General features: G+C 44.9%; 1 protein-coding gene across 4 annotated transcripts in view; it reads left to right on the top strand.

Moving 5' to 3' along the window:
* The window catches only part of CDKAL1 (CDKAL1 threonylcarbamoyladenosine tRNA methylthiotransferase), a 665249-nt gene that overhangs the window by 205758 nt on the left and 433063 nt on the right, over positions 1-26428 (top strand). For all 4 annotated transcript variants that reach the window (XM_074985893.1, XM_074985894.1, XM_074985890.1 and 1 more), the window contains 2 exons: positions 5067-5163; positions 22105-22153. In XM_074985893.1, coding sequence (XP_074841994.1) covers positions 5067-5163; positions 22105-22153 — 146 coding nt within the window. The remainder of the gene's footprint in view (positions 1-5066; positions 5164-22104; positions 22154-26428) is intronic.

Genomic DNA, 26428 nt, shown 5'->3' with positions numbered 1-26428 from the left:
CCGCATCCCATGGCCCCAGCCCACCTCCAGGCTTAACCCTCCCCAACTGCCTCCCTGCCCCAGGACTTATCTTTCTGCTGCTTCCCCAGCTGCGGAACATGCATTCCTCTGGGGAAGAAGCCAGACCCCCACTTATGCGAAATCCACGTTACGCGAGGGTGTGTGGAACAAAACCCTTGCATAACTCAAGGGTCTACTGCACTTGGTAGAGTGTTTTCCAGAATCCTACCCTTTAGATGAAAATTGAACTTAATTACGTTACTGATGTATGTCTTATAACTAACTTTTCAGATAAGAGTGCATTTCTAGAATATATGTTGTAATGCAATTAAGTGAAGGTTCAAGGGTAAAGTTAATTTGATTGAAGAGTGTAAAGGATGTCTAAGGAAGATGTATATTCATGCCCTGTTCAGATTTGGTGAAGTATTATTCTCATAGCAGTCACGAGTTTGAAGAAGGAAAGCTTTACAAATTCTGTTCCAGTGCTAACTAGGTTCCAAAGAACATTTTGAAGGCTTTTGTTAGACAGAATGTGGCTCGTTACACAGTATTTAAAAGAGGTAAACATGCAGGGGTGTGATGCATATTTTCAGCAAGCAGTTCCTAGAACAATATAAAACAAATGTTTAATATGGCCATTTTTGGTCACATTTGTGCTGGATTTCACAAATAAGACAATATGTTATGGCTTTCAATGGAAACTGACTGGCTGAAAATTTACTGTAAGCCGTACTGCTTAACTATGTTTTGAAGCAAAAATTTTCAGAGTATAAACAATTCTATAGAGATTTTAAATACAAAGTTATATACAAGTTAATATATTTCACATTAAGTGTATTCCATCTAACTCTTTCCTCTAGTCTGTTTACATTCTAAGAAGAACTACTAAAATGTGAAACTGTGAAATAATATTAAAATACAATTTAATGTTTTATGGGAAATTCTGGTTAATTTTTTCCCAAATGAAAAACTTTAATAAAAAGCTTTTTCCCACTGCAGTTCTAAAGTAAGTGCTGGTAGTGGCTATTTCTGTCGGTAGATTACACCAGGGCTGTGTCTACACATACATTCCTCTTTTGAAAGAGGCATGCAAATGAGGAAAATAGAACATGCAAGTGAGGTTCAGATTTACATATTGAGCACCTCATTTGCATATTCTTTCAAAACAGCTTTTTTCGAAAGTAGAAAAGCAGTGTAGATGTGGCACTTTTGAAAGTAAACCCCATCTTCAAAAGAACCCTTCTACCTATTTTTTAGGGGAAGAAGCGTTCTTTTGAAGATGGGGGTTTACTTTCAAAGGTACCACATCTACACTGCTTTTCTGCTTTGAAAGGGTATCCAAATGAGGTGCCAAATACGTAAATGTACACCTCACTTGCATTTTCCATTTCCCTCATTTGCATGCCTCTTTTGAAAGTGCAATGCTAATGTATACACAGCCTGGCTGTAGAGTTGCCTAGGGATAGATACTCTGGTTACAGGAGACAGATCTTATTGCCTTACCTGCTGGCACTAGGTTGAGTCAGTTACGTCATGTGAGTAGTGATTTTCATCCTTCAGGATTTCAGAGTTTCAAATGAGGATATGTGATTTTATTTTTCCAGGAAAAACAAGCAACTGACATGTTTTTAACTTGAATATAGGGATATAAATAGTTTCTGCTTAAGTTTTGCAAATGGAAAACTGTGTTACTGTTGAAAGACAAAGCCTCTGTGATTTCAAAAGCATGCTGTTGGATATAGCCTATTTTAAGAAATGTATTTAATTAGCCCTTTGAGCAACATTTCATAGCCTTTTTATTTGTTAGTCTATACCTGTCATGAATTTTCAACTTCATAAGTGAAGAATGCCAGTTTTCACTCGTGTAGTAACATCACTTTTTCTAAAGCAGGGTTTCTCGAACTTTACGTAGTTGGAACCCATTTTTTTCAGGACCTTTTTTTGTGGCCTGAAAGTATAAAAAAAAGAATGAAAAATGAATAAATTTTCACTGTTTATTGTTTATTCACAATAATAGTACTACCTAATAATATAAATCTTGATATAAAATACTTAAGTGTCTAACTTATTGTTATTACCTTAATTATGTGAGAAAATACGAAATGTACCAAATTAATAGGATCATGCACAATAATTTGTATATTTTCTGAGGACCAGTATTTTTTTTTTCTGAGGACCAATACTGGACTGCAGAGCACACTTTGGGAAACGCTGCTGTGGAGTAACCTTCTGGAGCTAGCCTCCAGTGGTCAAATAAGCTTATATTTCTCCACCAATGTGTGATTTTTTAAAAATGCAACATTATCTTAGTGAAGTGCAAATTTCAAAAAAAGTGTCATGACATTAGAGCTTTATTCACAAGCTGTAAAGGGATAGCAAACACTGTACAACTTTGAATAGTAACAGAGAGAGAGACTGTACAACTCTGTATATTATTGGAGAAAATACTGGCTTGCTACTGGGTGGCTCCAGCTTGCCATAAATCTGCATAGATGGTACTATGTGTCCAGAAGTGTGTGTTGTGAGGCATACATCTGAGAGTGGACAACCCATAGAACATCTTAACCAATAAAATCTGGTAAAAAGCTGAATTTCCATCTCTCTTGGGCTGTGTCTACACGGGCACAAATCTTCGAAATAACCATGCTGATGGCCATTTCGAAGATTACTAATGAGGTGCTGAATTGAATATTCAGCGCCTCATTAGCATTAGCACACTTCCGGCCGCGGAGCTTCAGAAGCCCCACTTTCGAAAGCGCACGGCTCAGCGTGGCTACACAGGGGTCCTTTTCGAAAGCACCCTGCACTTTTCGAAATCCCCTTATCCTGATCACTGATCGGAAAACGGTGATTTCGAAAGGGGCGGGTCCTTTTGAAAAGGACCCCCGTGTAGCCGCGCTGAGCCGTGCACTTTCGAAAGTGGGGCTTTTGAAGCGCCATGGCCGGAAGTGTCCTAATGCTAATGAGGCACTGAATATTTAGTTTAGCGCCTCATTAGTAATCTTCGAAATACGGCTATTTCGAAGATTTGTGCCCATGTCGACACAGCCTTGGAGTATTTAAATTAGTATTGCAACATTAGCAGGTTATCTAATTGTTCATTGATTTTAAACTGGGGATTGGATTCCACTTTGATGTTTTCAGTACAATTGGGTGAGGCAGATGCATTTGTTCAGTACTTTCTGTATTTTCACATGCCAGATACAGCCTAACAGTCAATACTGTGTCTAGAATTAATTAAAATATTATTTCCAATAATGAAATGATTTAGATATTTATTCTTTAGTTTTGGGGTTCCCACTAGGTGGGGAGGTAGTGCCTGAACTAAGGAATTGTATACATTACTATTCACTTAAATATTTAATCTCGCGAAAGTAAACAGTTTAAGCTTGAAAATGTTCAATTCAGTTTTAACAATACACTCATCCCTCGTTAAATGAGTATTTCATTTACAAGTGCTGACTTAAACAAGGGACACACTTACCTACCCTAGTTCACTCTACGAGTGAACTTCCCCCGCTCATGTGAGCCTTACCTCCCCTCCCCCAGCTCCAGCCCTGTAGTCTGACCCCCCCACAGCCCCAACCCGCTGCAGCCTGACCCCCTGTTGGCCCTGCAGCTTGACACCCCACTGCTGTTTGCGCTCCGCATGGCCCCGCAGCCCCAAACCGTGGCAACCTGATGACCCTGCCGGCCCTGTGGCCAGACTTCCCCCGCAGCCCTAACCCACAGCAGCCAGACCCCCTTACTGGCCCCACAGCCTGAGCCCACCCCCGGCGCCTGTACCCCTGGCGGCCCCACAGCCTGACCTGCCTGTGGGCCCTGCAGCCTGGGCTCGCAGCCATCTGTGCGCCCTGCAGCCCCATGGCCAGACACCCCGCCCCCGCTGCTTGTACGCCCCGTGGCCAGACCCACCTCCCCACGGCCACTTTTACCTCCCGGCGGCCCCGCAGCCAGATCCCCCCCATGCCACCTGTAACCCCTGTGGCCAGACCCCCCTGCAGTCGCTTTTACCGCTCCACAGCTGCCTGTACCCCCTGCAGCCCCATGGCCAGACCCCTCCCCCACGGTCAGACCACTCTGCAGCTGCCTATAACCCTCATGGCCCTGCAACTAGACCCCCTTCCCACTGCCTGTAACCTCTGTGGCCAACCCCCCCCCCCACCTCTGCTTGTAACCCCGGCGGCCCAACCCCCATGCTGGCCCTGCAGCTGCAAACCACGGCAGCCAGACCCCCTTACCAGCCCGCAGCCAGACCCCCCCCGCAACCCGACACCCCACACCCGCCGCCAGTTTTTTAGCCTTCCCTCCCGCTCACAGCCCTAAACTACCCCCAGCCTTTAACCCTCCCGAACCCAAGGTTCACTCACCTTTCAAAAGCAGCACCACCTGCTGCCGCTCCTTCCCCCAGTGGTGAGCATTTTACGTGTAATTTAATAGGAATGTAGTGTCCCTCTTACGAGTTTCTGCCTACGAACAGAAAGTTGGGAACCAACTGGGCTTGTAAAGCGAGGGATGAGTGTAGTTTTAAAACTGACATTTTTTTATCATTTCAGGCTGACATGAAATAGCTGTTAATTTGTGATCTCATGGTTCTTGTTCATATAGACTGTACCTTTTGTTTTAAATGACTTGTCAAGAATCCTGTTTTAGATGTGTGCCGCAATTGCCTCAACCAAACGTATCCTTCTGCTACACTTGCAGTAAGGAAAGCTTAGCTAAAGTTAATAGTAGGACTTTCAGGATTATCCAGTGCAAGCATCTCTTCCCTGTCCCTCAGTTGAAGGCACAAACTTGAAAGTTTGCCATGTGGTTTGTACTTTCCTTGTTGTAAAAGAAAAAGGCAGCTCAAATACTTTTTTTCAGGATTTTTTTTAGCCTAGGTACAAACATGGACACGTCCTATTTACTGGAATTGTTTGCAAAAGTGTTTGCTTTCATGTGCACAAATAAATAATTAATCTTATTTGATGATAAATTTGTATTTGTAGATACTGTGAAACTACTTTATAATTCAAAGGGATTGGCTTTCAAAAATAATTCTTACTTTTTAAAATTAATTTTAGGAAAGCCCAAGAAAATGACAAGAAAGTTGTTTTAGCTGGATGTGTTCCCCAAGCCCAGCCACGTCAAGATTACCTCAAAGGCTTGAGCATCATAGGGGTAAGAACATTTGCCAAATAGAACTTCATATTCATTTTCTTGTCAAAAAGAGTCTTGTTTTGCTGTCTAAACTTTTATATAAACTTGTTGGCTAGATGGCCCAAGTCTATGGGAAATATGTTGTGTTGATAAACATGCAGCTTTCCACACAGTTTTTTCCATGCCAGCAGCTACACTTACCTTCTTTCTTCTGTTCTGGAGGGCCAGAATTCAGACCCTCTCTAAGCCTTTTTGTTTTGTGGTTACACTTTACTCTGGTTCAATGGATACTTTGTGTCTTTATATATTCTGCCACACAACCGAAGTTTCGTCTGTTTGCAGAATTTAGTGTTTATGCCCTATGCAGTCTGTAGGGGGGAGGCAACAAGGATTAATTGCTATCTTTTAAATATAATCTTGTGTGGTATTGTTAGAAATATTGCTACTTTAAATTGAAATAAAAAAATGGTCAATACCATATAAATTATATATCTAGCACATGGTTCTCATCATGTTTGGGTTATTTTACTTCTTGCCTTTGGACATGGTGACTGAGGACAGCTTTACTTACGGCAACAAAAAGGGTTAATGCATCAGTGCCTGTGAGCTATTAAGCAGTTGGCATGCTTCACCCTGGTTGTAAGCAATGGGGATCATGTGAATTTTGTATACTTCGGGATGAAAAATACAGTATGACTAAATCAGTGCTGAAAAACTGTTTTAAACAAATCAGTGCTGTCAGGTACAAAATACTAAGGTTTCTTCATCAATTAAGTCTTTAATAAAGAATAGATGTCTTTCTAAAATGCATTTGTTGGGCCTGGTACAGTAATTGTAGGGAGACGATCTGTGATTTGTATTATGCAGGTCATAACAAATAGTTCTACTGGTTTCTTTTGGCATTAAATTGATGAAAATATGCTTATCCTCAGTTATCATGAGGATGAACCAAAACTAATTTTTCAACTTCCACATTTTTTTAAAATCATGTAGGGCAGTTGGGGTTGGGGGAGAGCCAGACAGGAAATGGAACATAAGTTAGGTAGTACACTACTCTAGTAAGCTTTTTAATTATGATTTTCTGTTAAGGTAGTTTCTGCGCTTATCGTCCTATTTGAGACAACTGTCTTATAACTTCCCTTGTATTACCAATTATCCTCAAAATAATTTAACCAAACACCCTATGATATCAATTTAGAGTTGAAAGGGACTTCACAATGTCATCTACTCCATTCCCTACATTGAGATATATACAGGGTTTAACTAAGTAAGTGTACATATAGTCCTACACAGTAGACCAGAAGGATATAATGTGCCCCCCACTGTTTCTCTTTCATGGGTAAGCTGTTTTGTGCGTCTCACTTTGGAATGGAGAACCTCCCCAGGACCACTTTTTCTCTTATCTGTCCAAGTGGATGGGAGTGAAACAAACCTTGGCTCTGTCACTCTTAGTGCAGAAGCTGTTTAGTACAGCTTGCGTCTTCCATACCTCCAGGGAGCAGTCAGGACTGAATTGAGACTGAGTTTTTACTGTGCCCCAGAGAGCATAATTCATGGCTACTGATTAAAATCTTTTCCATTTTGTATTTAAAACAGATTATTAAAAGTATACTAATGCAATTAACATGCTACCCCCTGATGTGATGGAGTGGGGGGAGTGCATGTGTGAGTCAGGCTGGATGTCTGAGGCAAGCAGCAGCTCCCAGTGGCTAAGGATGACCCTGGGGCTACAACTGGCAGGTAACACCTCTGCCTGAACAAAGAGCAGGGAGGAGCTGAGAGGGGTTTTGAATCGGGGGTGGCAGTTAGAGGCTAGGAAAAGGGAGAGCTGGAAGGCAGCCAGCCTGAGGAGGGGGAAGCTACACCCCAGAGGGGCACCCCTCGGGGTCTTCTCCCCAGGACAGGTTGGAAGGCCTGTCTCTGGCTGCTATGCTGTCGCTTCTGTGAGAAACTGGACATCTGTTGCCTAGTAAACCTTCTGTTGTACCTGCTGAGTGAGAGTCACTCCTGCCAGTGGACGGGGTGCAGTGCAGGGGGACCCCTGAACCCCATCACACTGGTGTCAGAAGTGGGATGCACTGCACCCACGGATGAGCTCCCAGCAGTGGCTGACTGAGCACCAGAGAAGGAAGGAGTCTCACAAGAGCCAGAGGGGGAACAGAGCCATTCCTGCAGCTGCTGCTGGTGAGTGGATACCCCGGGAGATAGCGGGGAGATGGATTATACCCGACTCCTGAAGGCAGAGCTAGCGGGGCTGTGCAGAGAGAGGGGCCTGACCGTGGGGAAGGCGACCAAGGCCCAGCTGATTGCACAGCTGGAAGAGAATGACCGATCCGGGGGGGCAGAGCCTGTCCCGGCAGAAAGTGGCTGGTCAGCCTCGGGAAGCGTTTCGGATTCTCCGACAGGAGCAGGGGCTCGACGCCGTCAGACAGACGCGGTGCCCGCCAGGTCACGCTCAGCTAGCGGTGGTCCATCGCGGGCAGAGTCCCCTGCCACAGAGCTGCGACGGCTGGAACTTGAGGTGAAATTAAAGGAACTGGAGCACCAGGAACGGGAAAGAGAGCGTGAGCGCCAGGAACGATAAAGAGAGCATGAGCACGAGCACCAGGAACGAGAAAGAGAGCGTGAGCACGAGCACCAGCTACAAGAGAGACAGCGGGAGGAGAGAGAGCGAGAGCGGGAGCATGAGCGAACCATGGCAGAGGCGAGATGCCAAGAGGCCCCAGCTGCAGTAAGCGGGGAGAGGGCCAGACGGCTCGGGGTGGCCAGTCACTTGGAGACGCGTGTGCTGGCCCAGTGTCAGGACCCAGGGGACATGGACGAGTTCCTTACCGCCTTTGAGCGAGCCTGTGAGTTGCATGAGGTTCCCCCAGATGAGTGGCTCCGGCACCTCACCCCCTTGCTGGGCCAGAAGGCCGCAGCGGTGCTCAGCCAGCTGGTGGGGCTGCAGCCTGGGGACTATGAACGGTTCAAACAGGCCCTGCTGCATAAGTTCGGGCTGACTCCGGAGATGTACAAAAAGAAGTTCCAGGAGGCACAGAAGAGGCCAGAGGAAACCCATGTAGATACAACCGCCCGCCTGAAGCAATACTACCAGAAGTGGGCGTTCGGAATGGGAGTCCAGTCCGTAGAGGACCTGATCGAGCTGGTGGTCATGGAGCGATTCTACGAGATGTGCGCACCTGATCTGAGGGTGTGGCTCATGGACCAGAAGCCAGTGGACTCACATGATGCAGGGAAACTGGCAGATGACTTCACAAACAGCCGGGCCAGGTTTGAAAGTGAGCCCCACAAAGAGAGGGAGTCCCGGAGGGAGAGGGAGTCCTGGAGAAACCGAGAATCTCAGAGAGACCGGTCCCTAACTGTACGACAGAGGGGACCACCTCTTGGGCAAGCCCAGGAAAGAGGGGCCAGCCACCCACCCCCCAGAGAGCCAAACAGAGCCCGGACAGAGCAGCCGGCCCGAGGGACACAAGACCCAGGCTGTTATTGCTGTGGGCGAAAGGGGCATAGAGCAGCCCAGTGCCCCAGGCTCCCAGACAGGTTGAGCAGGCCAGGGGGTCATGGAGTCAACTGGGTGGGGTCCCAGAAGCCAGAGGGGCTGGCGGCCAAGGCGGGTGGTGCTGACAATGGGCACTCGGATTGGGCTGAGTCCGCCCCACAGACCAGCTCCTCAGGGGGACCAAATGCTCAGAGGTCAGTTTACAGAGTGGGGGCGGCACTACCTCTGTGGAGCAAGTGTCTCAAACACCTCGAAGTAGACGGGAAAAAGGTCACGGGGTTCTGGGACACAGGCGCTGACGTGACGCTGGCCCGACCCGGGATGGTGGCACCGGGCTGCATGATACCCGATTCCCACCTGACGATAACAGGAATTGATGGGACCCCTTTCAAGGTGCCCATGGAGAGGGTGCACCTGAAATGGGGGAAGAAGAAAGGCCCCAAGGAAGTGGGCGTGCACAGCCATTTGCCGGCGGATGTACTGATGGGGGCTGACCTGGAGAACTGGCAAGGTGAACGCCCTCGTGCCCTGGTCCTGACCCATAGCCAAAGAAAACGAGGGGTGCGCTCCCCAGATTCAGGGGTACAGGCCCAGCCAAAGTCACAGGAGCCACAGGGGCCAACCCTGAGAGAAAGGGGGCCCCCAAAAACCAGGTCTCACAGGCCAGGGGTGCTGGAGCCAGGCAGGGATGGGGAAGTAGCATCTGCTCCTGCCCGAGCGGAAGAATTCCAGGCAGAGCAGCAGAGAGACCCCTCCTTGCAGAAGCTGAGGGAACTGGCCAGTCTCAGCCCAGCTCCACAGCTGGGGGAGGGCTGCAGGGAGAGATTCCTGTGGGAAAAGGGATTCCTGTACCGGGAATGGGCTCCCAGACGCAAAGCGGAGCCAGGGAAGGTCCAGAGGCAACTGGTGGTTCCCCAAAAGTACCGGCGCAGGCTGCTGTACCTAGCCCATGATGTCCCGCTCACAGGACACCAGGGGATCCACTGCACCAGGAGAAGGTTGTTACAGAACTTTTTCTGGCCAGGGATCTTTGCAGCTGTCCGTCTGTATTGCCTGTCCTGCGATCCCTGCCAGAGGGTGGGAAAGAGCCGGGACAAGGGGAAAGCTGCCCTGAGGCCACTGCCCATCATAGAGGAGCCTTTCCAGAAAGTGGCTATAGACATAGTGGGCCCCTTCAGCAAGGCAACGTGTTTGGGGAAGAAATATATTTTGGTAGTGGTAGATTTTGCCACGCGATACCCAGAAGCAGTGGCCTTCACCTCTATCTACGCTGACACCGTGGCAGATGCGCTGCTGTCCATTTTCAGCAGAGTGGGGTTCCCCAAGGAGGTCCTCACAGATCAGGGGTCCAACTTCATGTCGGCCCTACTGCAAAGCTTGTGGGACAAGTGTGAGGTCCGGCACACCTGGGCCACAGCCTACCACCCGCAGACCAATGGGCTGGTGGAGAGGTTCAATGGGACTCTGAAGCAGATGCTGAGAACCTTCATGAATCAATACCCCCATGACTGGGACAAGTACTTACCCCACCTGCTGTTTGCATACAGGGAGGTGCCCCAGGAATCCACGGGGTTCTCCCCGTTTGAGCTGCTGTATGGAAGGAGGGTACGGGGACCCTTGGACTTGCTCAGAGAAGAGTGGGAGGGGACGGCCTCTCCTGAAGGGGAGTCAGTGGTACAGTATGTACTGACCTTCCGGGAAAAACTCACCGAGCTCATGGGCCTGGCCAGGGAGAACCTCTCCATGGCCCAAAGGAAGCAAAAGGTCTGGTATGACCGTAACGCCAGGGCCTGAGCCTATGCCACCGGGGATCAAGTGATGGTCCTTGTACCTGTGCGGCGGAACAAGCTGCAAGCGGCCTGGGATGGGCCCTTCAAGGTTGTCAAACAGCTAAATGACGTGAATTATGTGGTGGAACTGTCGAACCGGGCCCACAGCCACCGGGTCTATCATGTGAACATGATGAAACCTTACTGGGACAGACAGAACTTGGTGCTGGCCGTGTGCAGACACTGGGAGGGGCAGGGGGATGATCCCTTGGTGGATTTACTCACAAGGACTGGAGCCGGCTCCTTGCTGGAGTCTATTCCCCTCTCGGACCAGCTGACCCCTGCGCAGCAGACGGAGATCAAGGAGGTTCTGCATTCGCATCAACAGCTGTTCTCGGACAGACCCGGACGCACTGACCTGGCTGTCCACCGAATAGAGACAGGCACCCACGCCTCTATCAAGTGTGTGCCATTCAGAGCCACAGGGAGGACGGCTCAGGACATAGAGCGGTAGGTTGAAGACATGCTGGCTCTGGGGGTGATCCAACTCTCGTCCAGCCCCTGGGCCTCTCCCGTGGTGTTAGTCCCTAAAAAAGATGGGTCTGTTCGGTTTTGTGTGGACTATCGCAAGCTTAACGCCATCACTGTCTCGGACGCCTACCCCATGCCCAGGCCTGATGACCTTTTAGACAAGCTGGGGGGAGCCCGTTACTTCACCACCATAGACCTCACCAAGGGGTACTGGCAAGTGCCATTAGACCAAGATGCCCGGCTGAAGTCGGCTTTCATCACTCCTGTGGGGCTCTACGAGTTCCTGGTCCTGCCCTTTGGCCTCAAGGGGGCACCCGCTACCTTCCAGCGTCTGGTGGACCAGCTACTGAAAGGGATGGAGAGCTTTGCCCTGGCTTACATGGACGACATTTGCATCTTCAGCCAGACGTGGGAGGACCATGTGTCCCAACTCAAGCAGGTGCTGGACCGACTCCAGAAGGCCGGTCTGACTATCAAGGCAGGGAAGTGCAAGGTGGGAATGGCTGAGGTGACCTACCTGGGCCACAAGGTGGGCAGCGGCTGCTTAAAGCCAGAGCCAGCTAAAGTGGAGGCTGCCAGAGATTGGCCAACACCCCAGACTAAGAAACAGGTCCAGGCCTTCATTGGGATGGCGGGGTACTACCGGAGGTTTGTGCCCCACTTTAGCTCCATCGCAGCCCCCCTCACGGAGCTGTGTAAAAAGGGAAAGCCTGACAAGGTGGTCTGGACAGAGCAGTGCCAAGAGGCCCTCTGCGCGCTGAAGGAGGCTCTGGTCAGGGCCCCAGTGCTGGCAAATCCAGACTTCAACAAGCCCTTCGTGGTGTTCACCGATGCCTCAGACGTGGGGCTGGGGGCGGTGCTAATGCAAGTGAATGACAAAGGGGAGAAACACCCCATCGTGTACCTGAGTAAGAAGCTGCTGCCCCAGGAGCAGAACTATGCAGCCATAGAGAAGGAATGTCTGGCCATGGTGTGGGCACTGGGGAAGCTGCAGCCGTACCTGTTTGGACGGCGTTTCACCGTGTACACCGATCACTCACCCCTGACCTGGCTGCATCACATGAAAGGGGCCAACGCCAAGCTCCTGCGGTGGAGTCTGCTCCTGCAGGACTACGACATGGAGGTGGTCCATGTGAAGGGGAACAACAACACCATAGCCGATGCCCTGTCACGCAGGGAGGGCCCCGAACTTCCCCAGGTCACTGGCTAAGTGACCCCGCTCAGTTCGGTCTGGAAGGGGGGAGAGATGTGATGGAGTGGGGGAGTGCATGTGTGAGTCAGGCTGGATGTCTGAGGCAAGCAGCAGCTCCCAGTGGCTAAGGATGACCCTGGGGCTACAACTGGCAGGTAACACCTCTGCCTGAACAAAGAGCAGGGAGGAGCTGAGAGGGGTTTTGAATCGGGGGTGGCAGTTAGAGGCTAGGAAAAGGGAGAGCTGGAAGGCAGCCAGCCTGAGGAGGGGGAAGCTACACCCCAGAGGGGCACCCCTCGGGGTCTTCTCCCCAGGACAGGTTGGAAGGCCTGTCTCTGGCTGCTATGCTGTCGCTTCTGTGAGAAACTGGACATCTGTTGCCTAGTAAACCTTCTGTTGAACCTGCTGAGTGAGAGTCACTCCTGCCAGCGGACGGGGTGCAGTGCAGGGGGACCCCTGAACCCCATCACACACACCCCTCAAATCATTGGAATTGTGCTTAGAAATACTGGATTGATGTTCACAATAAAGGTAATGATAATTATAAAGATAATAGCAGTGTACAGGACAGTTACAATACCATAAACATAGGACACCATAGGCGCAAAAGCTCTTTTTCTATAAACATAAATCTTTAAAAGAGAAACAGTACATTCTAACACACTAATGTTTTTAAAAAAGTGAGACTCGCCATGCTATTCTAGAAAAGTATTCTTTTAAAAAGTCAGTTGTAATGGGACTGAGAAATAAGTATTGTTTTGGCAAGTTGATGATGTTTCTTCACTGAAAATGTAAATGTTAGAAGGCAGCAGCTGTGAAAACTATGTTTTACCACCAGGTGTTTTTGTTGGTCGCATCCATGTGTTGAGTAAGAGAAATCTGATTTGTAATTAGTTGCATAAGATGTACTATATTTTAAGCAATGTTGTCTGAGAATGTGGTTTCTTGCTGACAATTGTAGGTCTCTTGGGATAACTTTGTACAAGCACAGTGTGTCAGAGTAGAGTTCCCCTGGAAAATGTTGGTCTATGTGTGACGGAGGTTGAATGAGGAAGTGGCAGTATTTGTGTAACTACCAGTAAGGCTTTGGTAATTGAGGGCCTCCTTTAAACAGTACCTTGAATAAACGAGGCTTAAAGTCATTTCTCTTGACTGACATATTATACTCTCCCCTCTGCCCCACCACACACACATCATTGCATTTTCATCTGCTATCTTACAATACCCTTTGAAACAGGGTACCGAGAGTTTGAATGCTTTATACTGATGTGATAGTCTAAACTAGATGCATTCGATATTTTTCTGAGAACATTTGAAGTCATATAGTTTATACAGTTAGAGTAGATTTGACTTAATAACAATCTGTTAATAGCATCTTCTGGTTCATGGCAACAGAGTGTCAGAATTTTGTCCCATTAGTATATTGTCCCATCAATATCAATGTTAATTGGATTTAGATATTAGTAACAGATATGTCACTTAATAACGTTTTTTAGAGGGGAGGTCCTACCTATAATCACTTTCCTGACTTTGACCAGGCATAGTTGAGCACTTCTGCTTTGTGCCATTGCTTCCAAACACATGGACTTGTCTCTTACTGAAAAGGTGTAGATGCTGATGACTCAGTGTGAGCCCAGTGCTAATCAAGAGAGAATAGACAAGAGGTTTGTTTTCTCAGAGTCAGTTCTGTGCATCAGAAAGAACATCCATAACTTTTTATAGGCTCATAGGAACAGCACAAAAGGAGGCTGTGAGCACCAAAGTGAGGGAAAGGAGGTAAAGGTTGGTTCTAATTTCAGCATACATTTACCCATGGTGCTTGACTTCTTGAGCCAGTGCTGGAATAGAAAGCAAGTCAATAATGCCTAGGAAGGACACTAACTCTGTGGATGACTCAGTCAGCAGAAGGCCTGGCACAACTTACTTCAGTACAAGGAGCAAAAGAGTTGGTCATCCGGCTAACTAAAATTGTGCCGGATTATGGATGTTTCTGGATGAGAGTGTTCTGGATTAGAGAGGTTCGATCTAGGAATAACAGGGTGAAGTGGAGGAGACTTGTAGATGACCTATGCTCTACTTGGAGTTAGAAGGGTTTAAGTCACTCAATGACAGTACTGTCTAGCAGGAATTCAAGGATTGTCACACTTGTGTTATTGCCTTTCCATGTGCTCCACATTACATTGTACAAAACTGTATAGAGCCAGGCATTCCCAGCACCCCACCCCTGCTCTGAAAAAGGCCCACCCACTCCCCCAGAGTCAGGCACCCCCAAACTCCCTTTCTAATTCAATGCCAGCGATTCACCAGAGCTGCTGGAGCTGCTGCTGGTGCTGCCACCAGGCAGTTCTCCCATGAAACGGCGGAATGTGTGCGTGGAGCATGCGGATGGCGTTCCCCGCATGCCACTCTCAGGAGGAGCTGCATTTTAGGGCTCTGAGAGCCACATGTGGCTCAAGAGCTGTGGTTTGGCCACCCCTGGATTTGCCACAGTGCAGTGTCCTATTTGCCACATGTTGTGAGTGGCAAATGTATTGGACACTCCGATCTAGCAGTAAAAGTGTAAGTCCTTTACTTAACTGAGCGGAAAGAATTAATAGTAGAAGACACCAAGAAGGCTGAGATGTTTATTGCCCCTTTTGCTATAGCTTTTTCTTCCCTAAAATGTTAATGGCAACCAGATACTGCACACAATTAATATTACCAACAAGGGAGAAGGAATGGTAGCCAAATTAAGGAAAGAAAAGGTTGAATTTTTTTTCATATCAGTTAGATTTATTCAAGTCAGTGGGACCTGATGGAATTCATCCTAGGGTACTTAAGGAAGTAGCTGAAGCAATGCTGGAACTACACAGAGATAACTGTGTCTTTGAGAATTTGTGGAGGATGGATGAGGTGCCAGCGGACTGGAAAAGAGCAAACACAATACCTGTCTTTAAAAAGGGGATCAAAGAAAGCCTGAGGAATTACATATCAGTCAGTCTAACGCTGATACCTTAAAAGATACTGGAACAGATTATTTAATAATCAGTTTATAAATTTCTTGCAGGTGATAGTGGTACAAGGAATTTTTTGAAGATCAGATCAACCCAATTTTCTTCTTTGGCAGGTTTACTACCATAGATGGAGAGAAACACTAAACATGGTATATTTTAGTAAGGCTTTTGACACATTTCCACTTGACATTCTCATAAGCAAACTAGGGGTAGCTAAATAAATTTACTGTATGTCAGGTGCACACCAGGTTGAAAGACCATACTCAAGAGTAGTGGTCTATGGCTCATTGTCAAATGGGGAGGGCGTATTTAGGGAAGTCTCTCACAAGAGTAAATCCTGGCTCCATTACTGTTCAATATTTTCATGAATGACATGAATAATGGACAGGGGAGTGTGCTTATAAAGTTTGTAGATGACACCAAGCTGAGAGTGGCTGGAAGCATTGTGGAGGACAGGATTGGAATTCAAAGCAATCTTGGCAAATTGGAAAATTGATCTGAAATCATAGTTCTCTTTGGAGGGAAAAAATCAATTGTACAGCAACAAAATGGAGAATAACTGACTCGATGGTAGCAGTTCTGAAAAGGTGGGGAGTAAATCACAAACTGAGTGATTCGACAATATGAGGCTCTTGAATAAAAGGCTGATATAATTCTGGATGCATTAAAAGGAGCTGTATTTCCTGTTCTCAGCACTGATAAGGCCTCAGATGGAGTGCTGTATTCGGTTCTGTGCACCATACTTTAGGAAGCATCTGGACAAAATGGAGTACAGACGAAAGCAACAAAAATAATAAAAGGCTTAGAAATAAAAGCTTTGAAAAATTGGGGTATGTTCAGGTTTACACTGTTAAAAAAAGGCCTGTGATCAATTTTTCTTCATGTCCACTGAAGGTAGAACAAAACCTAGTGAGCTTAATCTGCAGCAGAGGGGATTTAGGTAGGTACAGTAGTCCCTTGATTTATGTGGGTGTTCCGTTCCAACACAAACTCGTGTAACTGGAATTTTGCATAAGTCGGGGGCAGCTTTTTTCCCCAGTGGAATGCATGTTCTGTAGCCGAGGAAGCAGCAGGAGCACCTGGAGTGCCTTTGGAAGGTAAGTCCTGGGGTTGGGCGGGTTCAGTTGGGGAGGGTTAAGTCTGGTGGTGGGTTGGGGCTGTGGGAGGCAGGCAGGGGGTTTAAGCCAGAGGTAGGTTGGGCTGCAGGGGGATAGGGGTGGAGTTGTGCCAGAGCTGGGGGGGTGGGGGGGAGAGGGGCAGTTGAACCAGGGCCAGGTGGTTGAGCTAGAACCATGTTTAGGGGTGGTGAGCTGGGCTGCGGGGGGTTTGAACTGGAGCAATGTGTTGGTCGGGGGAGTTGAGCTGGAGCTGCAAGCGGTAGTGGTGAGCTGGTGGGGGGGTTGAATCAGGGCTGGGGGTGGTGAGCTGGAGCCAGGCGCGCATGGTGAGTGGGGTTGGGGGTGACGTTGAACTGGAGCTGTGTGGGACTGGGGGTGGGGGTGGTTGAGCCGGGGGGTGGGGGGGAGTGAGATTTTGAGTTGTGCTTAACTTGTGTTAATGCAAGTTAAGTGCAACTTGAAATCACACATTTTGAGGGTTTACTGTACCAGGAAAAACTTTGTAATGATTGTTAAGCTCTGCAGTAGGTTTCTAAGGCCATGTCTACAGTAGCCCCCTTCTGTGAAGGGGGCATGGAAATGACATGGACTGGGGAAGATCAGTGAGGCGCTGCCATGCATATGCAGTACCTCATTAGCATAATGGTGGTCAGGCGAATTTCAAAGCTGCTAACTTTAAAGTGCTGACAGGCCGTTGAGATGCGGGCGCTTTGAAATACGCACCCAACTTTGAAATTCCCTTACTCCCAATCAGTTAATTAAATAAGGGCATTTCGAAGTTGCTGTGGTCCTTTCAAAAAGGAGCCTGGTCTGGACAAGCCACGCAGTGGCAAGCTGCGTCAAATTCAAGGTGCCACAGCTGCCCGCATTCTAATAAGGCGCTGAATATGTATTTCAGTGCTTCATTAGTAAACTTCGAAATGGCCATTTGCATGGCCATTTTGAAATTTTGGGCTAGTGTAGACACAGCCCTAATGGTCAAGCTGAAGCTAATCATCTTCATTTGCTCAATCTCTGGGACCTCTAGGAAAACATTAAGGGATAATTTGAACCAAAATATATATTTAGACACTGAAGTTAATTGCTTTATTTACCAAGGTTCTGGAAGAATATTGTTCTTTATGACTTGGTTTGGGAACTTTGAGTGTTCAGCCATCCCAAAAGAACACTCACTTTCAGGTTTCTGAACTGCCTAGCGTCAGGCACCCAAGTTTTGAAAACTTGGCCTCATGGCCAGCTATTTTGTGGTTGATGTCTGATTGAAAAACTTTTCTAAAAGCTTCAGGAGGTAGAAACTTGAAATGTGTTGTTTTTCTTTAAATATTATTCCAGGGCTTTAAAGAATTTGGAGGGGAGAAAGCAATAGGTAGCTCCCATTTTTTATTTAAACTGAATATTTCAAAGGACTAACTGCTGACTGTATCTTTTAGTCGCATGTCCTTTTGTTTTTGTTTTCCCCAGGACAGGAATTTTATACACATTTGCTGAAAAGCTTTTCATCTACTTAGTTCTTAACAATGCTTGGAATACCAGGATACATTTTTTGTCAGAATTGCACCATATTCTCATGTGAATTGGAAAATTATGGTCCCATGATGTTTCTCTCAAAAGCTGAAAACCAAAGGAATATTTAACTGTGCTTGTTTTGTTGGGACACTATATATTTCTAAGTGGTTTGTGTTCCATTTGCCCTAGCTCTTTAAAGGGCACTGTTGGTTCTTTGTATAGTTGCAGATGTGTATTCTACTTGGGTATGCTCACACCTCGCCCTCCAAAGCCAGAGAACTTTGCCTAATAGTACCTATAGGGGTGGCACTTTTGCACTGCCCCTGCAAGGTTTAAAGATAGTGCTATCTTAATTTTCTCATTGCCTTCTCGTTGCCTACACCTTGAATCAGAGCATTCTGTGTGATGATTTTCTTTACATGGGTATTTTCTCAGTTTTTCTGGCAATTTATTCCTTATGGTTCCTTGTTAGTGTAGTTCGTAGTACCCTTAGTTTTAGTTACAGTAGTTTGGACAGAGAGTTGCCGATGTTTGCATGAGTTGCTAAAGCTGCTTTATATGCAAGTTGTGTAAAAAGAGAATACCATTGCTGATAAACTAGTGTCTGCAACAGAATCCCTTTAGTAGGCCCTAAGGTCTGATTTGGCACCAGGGACCCTTTTCAGATTGTCCAGGCCTGTAGTTTTCTTTGGAGCCAATATATAAGATGTGTCTCTTGGCTCAAGATCCAGGACTTTGTCTTTGAAGAGAAGAGGGATTGTTCTCCTTCTTCGGGTCCTCTAAGGTCCATTGCAGAACTCAAGGACTCCTGATCATCATCTCAAAGGAAGGATGACTGGCGCTGTGAATCCTCTGGTATTCTTGATGTAGCTGGATCATCTAACATTTCACTGGTGGTATGCTCAGATCAGTTGGACTTTATAATGTTGACTGCAGGTCCCACAGTGCAGTGTCCATTAAGTCCAATAACAATGATGGAATCATTGGAACTGTCTGTCTCCACACTGTTGGTATATCTAGCTTCAAGACACGTGTTCACCTTTACGGTCCTGATTCTCCTGTAGTTCAGAGGCTATCAGCTGCAGTATCTCTTATATTGTCCTCTTCTGATACACCACTGGCATTGTTTGGTTTTTAGAACTGCCTTGCTCATCTACGCTGCATTGTGAACTGTCTGTGTCTCTGATTGCAGATTTGCAATCAGTGTCCTTTTTGGTACTGAATCATTAGGACAGAGGCTGTCTTTGACACTGATGGGTGGTATGAGTTACAGACCCCCTTTGTTGGATTCAGTGCTGACCTTCATTTAGGCACCATCTTTTGCACCAGTTCCGGTTACCAGGGTGATGTGTCTTCTCATACCAACAATCTCAGTTGCTCTTTGATCTTCAGCACCAGTGACTTCTTCATATTGGGTTCCAGATGAGGCTGACTAGTTGCTTACTTCCTCAAGGGTGGCTCCTCCAATCCCACAGGATGACTCCCAGGGATCTTGAAGATTTTTTATGGAGACATCTTCGTCTTCCTTCTCTCTTTCAAGGAACTGTTTTTAACCTTTAGATTATCTTCAGCAGTAGCATCAGCACCATTTCAGCAGCAGAGATAGCTGTGCCTGGCCTGCTACCTACTAGCCACCAATGTTCTACCACTTTTCCCAGAGGCTTCTCTGGAGTGTGGCTCAGTCTGGGAGTTCCAATTCTAAACTGAGCCCAGGGGAAGATGACTGATTCCTGTTCCCTCTAACATATTTGCAGTTAGAGGTTATTCTTCATGAGCCAGTCCAGTCTCACCCTCTTATGAAGGTGTACCTAGTAATAGAGAGAAAGCCGTGCCAGTTTATATACTATCAATACAAAAAAACAGTCCAGTAGCACTTTAAAGACGAACAACATATTTTATTAGGTGATGAGCTTTCATGGGACAGACCCACTTCTTCAGATCACAGACATACCAGAACAGACTCAATATTTAAGGCACAGAGAACCAAAAATAGTAATCAGGGTTGACAAATCAGAAAAATATTATCAAGGTGAGCAAATCAGAGAGCAGAGGGGCAGAAGGGGGGGGGGGAGACAAGAATTAGATAAAGCAAAGTATGCAAAAGAGCCCCTATAATGAGCTAGAAAATTCCTATCCCAATTCAAACCATGTGTTAATGTGTCTAATTTGAATTTAAAAGAGGGATCAGCAGCCTCTCTTTCCAACCTCTGTGAAAATTCCTCTTCAGTAATCTGACCTCTGTAACTTTGTTCTTACCCACAATTATTTCTGATTTGGGGACAATTTATACCTCCAGATTAGTGGAACTGCTCTGGGCACCTGCATGGCCCCACAATACGCTAATATATTTATGGCTGACCTGGAATGACAATTTTGGTTCTCTATGCTTTAAATATTGAGTCTGTTCTGGTATGGCTATGATCTGAAGAGGTGGGTCTGTCCCACGAAAGCGCATCACCTAATGAATTATTTTGTTAGTCTTTAAAGTGCTACTGGACTGCTTTTTCGTTATGAAGGTACCTGTACCTCTACCCTTCCCTCCCACCTTAGCCTCCTTTTTCTTCCAATGATTCTGCAATATTTTCCTTCACCAGTGTCTGATGACTCTGTTATACAAGACACTCTCATTTGCAGGTATCTGTCAATCCTCAGCCCCAGTGACTAGCTGAATAAGTGAAGCCCTTTTGGAACCTGCCAAGTTCCTTTGGAATACGTATTTAATTATTACTTAAAACTAAGTGGGCTGAAAAGGGGTGCTATTCCCCATGCAGGGCTTTGAGGCGTAGTGTATCGGTGCCATCCCCGCAGGTGCAGCTAAGCAGAGTTCTCTCTGTGCCCTGGACATGTGCACATGCAATAAAATATAGATTTGCATCCACGTGTCAAAGAACAACAGTTACAATATAGGTGAGTAACCACCTTGTACAATTAGATTTTGGATTCAGGTTGAGGATTAAATTAGAGGAAGGCACAATTTTGTTTTAATCTGAAGATTGTGTAAAAAAGGCAGGCCCCTTTTAAAAATGCCTTATGGGATATTAACAGAAGAGAAGTCTTATGTCAAGAAGTAGTGTGTCCCATAATATCAAGACTTCTTGTTTCCTTCGAAAGATGAACAACTCAATCCTCACAGCACAAAGTGTTTGTTTTACTGGTTTTTGGCGTGCAGATTGTCATACATGCAACTGGGTAGAGGAAACAAATTGTGTGAGGAATTACAATCGTAATGATTACAAAGTCTATAGTAGAATCAGCTGCGCTATAATTAGGGATGATCATTTTATCTGTGTAGTAACAAATTCTCTTTGGTTACAGTATAAAACATATTCCATTTTAGATACATTTTTTCTAGGCAAGATAAAAATGTTTTGGGGGACAGATTTTAAAACTAGATGTCAGCAGCATTTTCTTCTGAAATACATTGGACACCAGCAAAGCAACTCCATTCAATTTTAGTCAGAGGTATTTTATATTGGAACCATGTAGTTCAATACACATCTTCAGCCTGACCTTCTGGGTATTGCGCTTCTCATCATTGAAGTATTAAAGTTCCTGTAACTTGCATAAATCCTTGAATGCACATTTTTCAGAAGTATATTTCTTGACTAAATCCAAAAAATGATAGTGGAATGTACTGTGATTTTTGTTTAACTTCAGTATATTGATTTTAAAAGGCTTTAAGAACTTTATGAGTGAATTTACTCATTTTACAGTAATTTAAGGGCAGTGATCACAACTGCTTTCAGTTAGGAATGCAACTAAGCTTCTTTTTTTATACCTATTGTTTTACAATTATCACAGTGCCCTAAAACCTTTAATTCATGAGTTGAAATTTCCTGTTCTTGATCAGTATTAAACAATTAATTTAAAAAGACTAAAATCATTTTGCTCTTTTGTGAGGTGTGGCTGTGAAATCCTGATTTGAAATGTGTAATCAGAGTGTTACATGGAATTTGTTTGTTTTTAGTGTGATCTTAATTTTGTTCTTTCCCTTCTGTCTCCCTTTTTATCCAGCTACGGTTCAGGCTTGACCTGGCTTAGAGTAGGGCTGCCAAGGTACCCTGTGTAACATTTCTGCAGATCTTAAAGACTGTGAAAAAGAAACTGAATCCTTTTTTATCTTACGAAAGAGAAGTTGTTTTTCTGCTTGGAAATAGAAACCAAATGTTTCTGTATATGTGAACAGACTCATCTGTGCACGGCCCAAGAAAATAATAATGGCATACAACACTATTCTAAATGAAAATATAACTAAAAAACAATTTTTTTCTTCCCCACTGCTGAAATTAGGATTTTTTTCTCCCCCAAATCCATCAAAACATCTTAGTTTATTTCTGGTCCTTTTTTTCAGGTTCAGCAAATAGATCGCGTAGTAGAAGTTGTGGAAGAAACTATTAAAGGTAAGCTTCATGGTTGAAATAATTGCTGTTAGGATGAATTCTCTGATGTTTATTTACTAGGCACGTTATGTCATATTCCTTGCTGTTTTATCCTGTTTTGATCAGATAAGTAAATGGAGGATTTTCTGTTCATGCAGTGTTGCATTGTGTTACCTAGTGCTAAGAACTCGTTTTTATATCATTTGAATTCTCACAGTTTGCTTTTAGCTATTTCATCTCCTTTCGAAAACCTTTCTCCAACCGAACAAAAAAGCAGTCATGTGGCACTTTAAAGACTACCCTTTCTTCAACAGAGCAGCTAAATGAGTTACTAAACATTGGTGGTTTGCTCTTGCTGTGTTCATGTACACACGCACACCATATTTTGCAGTGACGTATTGTAAAGAGTGCATTGTTTCTTCAGTCTAATTGGGGAACGTTCATTATTTGATAAATCACTTTGTCTGGTTCTTTCTGGGCGGCATGACATTGTCTCTATTACCACTCAGTTATAAAATTCCTGTTCCATGAAGCATTCAGACTTCATGGCTCACCTTAGGTGGCTGTGCTTTTAATGTAAACAAACCGCTAGTGTATGAAGTATTGTCTCTGACTTTTTTCCTTCAGTATGAAAAGTTTTTGGAGCAGAGCATGAAAATGTGTAAACCAAACTAAGTAAAGAAGCTGCTCCTATTAGGAGATTATGAAGTGTAGTTTCTAGGTTGTGCAATCTATAATTTGAGCAACTGAATGAGATGACACTGACAGTGTTTTCATTTTTCTTTTAAATTGAATACTGCCTCCTTCTTACTCCCAACCAAAACATCATAGAGTTTGCCATTACTCTAGTTGACATTTGTCATAACGTATGACGGGAATGCAGATTACCTCGGGGAAGAAGGGGAGAGATTCTACCTGCCTCATTCACTTTGGCATAGACCTTAGTCTAGCAGTCAGCAACCTTTTCAAGGCAAAGTGCCAAAATTTGACCTTTTGACTTCTGTATATGGTATGAGTGATGGTGATACTTTTTAAAATGACTAATAGCGTTACTCACAACAGCTTTGTTCTTAAATAGATTAAGATGTTGAGCTTTATTGCTTAGGTGGTGGTTGGTACCATTAGCTGGTGTTCTGTTAATCCACAGGTGGCCTGGCTTTGAGCAAGCTACTGGTTGCGTGGGGGAGGAGGGGTGGGGCTGAGCCCCCACCTCACGTGCTGATGAAAATTAGCTCACATGCCACTCTTGGCATCTGTGTCGGGGTTTCTGACCCATGCCTTAGACTGTGAGTAGTTCCAGTAAAGTTAGTAAAACTGCTTGGACAGTAAAGTACTACTCAAATCATTGGAACTATCCATGGAATAAAGTATTACCCAGTGGGAGTGGGCGTGGCAGAATTGGTCACAGCACGCTGAGGTGGAGAGATAGAAGGAACTTTTTATGGAGCTTTTCTGTTTGTTCTTTATTTCTTATAACATACTAAAAATAGAAATGTTCTAGCTCTTTAGGGTGATCTCTTTTTTACTTGCTGGCATTAAATGATTCAGTCATTGCCTCAGCAAAACCATGCTTCTCATGGTTACCTTTTTGGAAACTTAGCTGGTGCTGTAGATAAGTGATCCTTTAAAATGCTGATATGGAGCACCATTACTTATATGAAATGCACATAGCTTCAAATCTGTGACTTTCTGTGTGCGTGCTTGTTTTAAATTTTGTTTTTAAGGGAGTCAGAGTAAGATTATTACTTAAATCAGTGTCCCTTCCCTATGAAAAAAGGGCTTTACAGTTTTTACAGTGCTGAGAACATAAGACTGTCTACACTGGTTGGACCAAAAATCCACCTCATGCAATACTTTGTCTTCTGATTGTGGCTTTATCTAGTTATCTACATACAATTTCAAAATAGAGCTATTGGATGCACAATGGCTTATTTTGAAGTAGTCTCTATTCTCTGTTTAAACAGCTCCTATTTAGAAATACGCACTCTTTCGTGTGCGTAGATATTTACCTATTTCGAAATTAGCCAGCCGCTATTTTGAAATCATTTCCTGTAATCCCATAAAGTTTGTTTACAGCCACCAGTCCTGATTCTCAGTGTTCTGTGCTGTTATTTAGCTGTAACTTACCTCAACTGTCCTGTAAGAGCTCAGTACACAATGGAAGTGTTGGAAATGCTGCCAGACAATCTTGACTTCCCGGGGGCTAGCAAATTCTCTCGCTCAGCACAAGTCAGATCCTGAGGGTGCCAGACTAGAGAGGTTCAACCTGTATACATTTCTGTGTCTTTGGCTTGCTGTTCTTCAGATTCTTTTTTGGCCTTCCTCATTATATTTTTAGACTTCACTTGCTAGATTTTATGTTATTTTCTGTTTTCTTGACTAGGATTTAACTTCCACTTTGTAAATGATGTCTTTTTGCCTCTGACTGCTGCTTTCATTTTTTTGTTTAGCCACAGAGGAGGAGCTATCTGAAGTTGTGGGGTCTGAGTGAGGGGGGTTTACTTACCTTTGCAGCACCCCCAGAGGCACATGGCTCTGCTCCCAGACACCCCAATTCCTGACAATCAGGGAGTAGTAGGAAGACTCTGGGTTGCTGCTGCTCCCCCTCCCTTCTTCTGGCTAGGATTGAGACCAGCACTGACCATCAGCAGAGCCCGGAGCCAGTTCCTGCCCACAGCAGAGGTGATGGTCTTAGATCTGGACTGTGGCTTACCTGATCTGGCCCGTGAGACTCAGGGTTCCACACTCTCCACCCTGTCACTGGCTGGATGCCATAGAGGGGCTTGGGGAGGGAACCACAAGCCTCAGTCCAAATCCAGACAAGCTAAGGTCCAGATCTGGACCACAGGCCAGGGGTCCCATATCTGGTTTACACAATGCTTTGCTGTTCAAGGCTCTGTGTTACACGGTGAGGTGGTTTTATTTTGTCAGAAAAACATGAGAGTTTTGCCACCAAACTTACATTGTAGTGTGTACACTGCCAGTGTTCTGTTGACAAAAGCTGCCTTTTGCTGACAAAAGTGTTGAGGAAACAATGCTTCAAAGGGAAGAAGTAAACCCACATAGATGGTCTTGGTTTTAAAGACTTGAAAATAATATATTTACATGTTTGTACCAGTCCTTTTAACGTCACTTCACCTTTGTGTATTTTAGACATAAACTCCAATCTTTTTTATGATGTAGCTTTAATTTGTTGGCCTATCTTCAGTACCTGCAACTCTTCAAGGTACAAGACAAGAATATTTAAATTTGTCATCATATCAACAGCCTGTTGAGGAAGCTGTGTTGACAGAATTGCATTCAATTCTTACATCATCATAACTTTTATCATAGATCTTGAGTTCCTAAATTTATTCTGTTATCTCTTGCAGCTAATTGTGAAATGTCTTACCTTTCATAGGATTACTTTATTATTTTGTTGCATTGGATATCTTCCAGAAAGTGACCATATCTTCTAAGTGACCAGTTTCAAAGCATTCCATTAATAATCATATGGCTATAGCTGCAGCTTGTCTTGTGTGGATACTATGCAATAGAATACATTTAAGCTTTTGAAACTTCTAATTTTTGCATTGCAGAATTCTAATTTTTACCTCCAACACTTATATAAAATGTTTTTACTCAAACAAAATCATCTCCTCATGAAAGAGACAAGTCACTTGAATTTATTCTTATCCTATAGTAGGATATAGAAAGCAATAGAAAATTTCTCAGTGTACTTTTAAATTTCCTCTTGAAGTTAAATCATCCTATAGGGGATCTTTTTTTCTTTCTTTTCTCTTCTGTAGGGACCAGAACTGGATTCTTCATATACAATTTATTGCACTCTTTGGGTATGGAGAGACTGTGAGTGTAGGTTAAATCACGTCTGACGTTTCCACAAAATGCAGTGTTATAATGGGTCACTGGACTTGATTGTTGAAAACAAGCAGAGGAAATTACTTCAAGCTTGAACCTTTCATACCTCACATAACCTCTTAGATTTCAGTCGCATTGACCTGTCTGGTGAAGTAGCCCATCCGTTCCTAGCTTAAATATTAACCAGTGTTTGCCAAATGCTTAATAGACCTCATATGTTAACTAATTATGAATCACTGTTTGTATTTGAGTAGTTCACCTAAAGGTGAATGTATAAGTGGAGTGCATATTATGTGTGAAAAAATACAGTATTCTTACCGATAAGACTGCACACGTAAGTGCATTTTTTTTGCCAGTACAGTCTTCCCCCGCCTTACAAGGGTAATTCGTTCCTGAAAAACCCCTCTTAGGGCGAATTCTCATAAGTCGAAAATGTAA

This window comes from Carettochelys insculpta, chromosome 2 (assembly GCF_033958435.1).
Source record: "Carettochelys insculpta isolate YL-2023 chromosome 2, ASM3395843v1, whole genome shotgun sequence".
NCBI lineage: Eukaryota > Metazoa > Chordata > Testudines > Carettochelyidae > Carettochelys > Carettochelys insculpta.
This window is presented reverse-complemented; position numbering and strand designations above follow the sequence as displayed.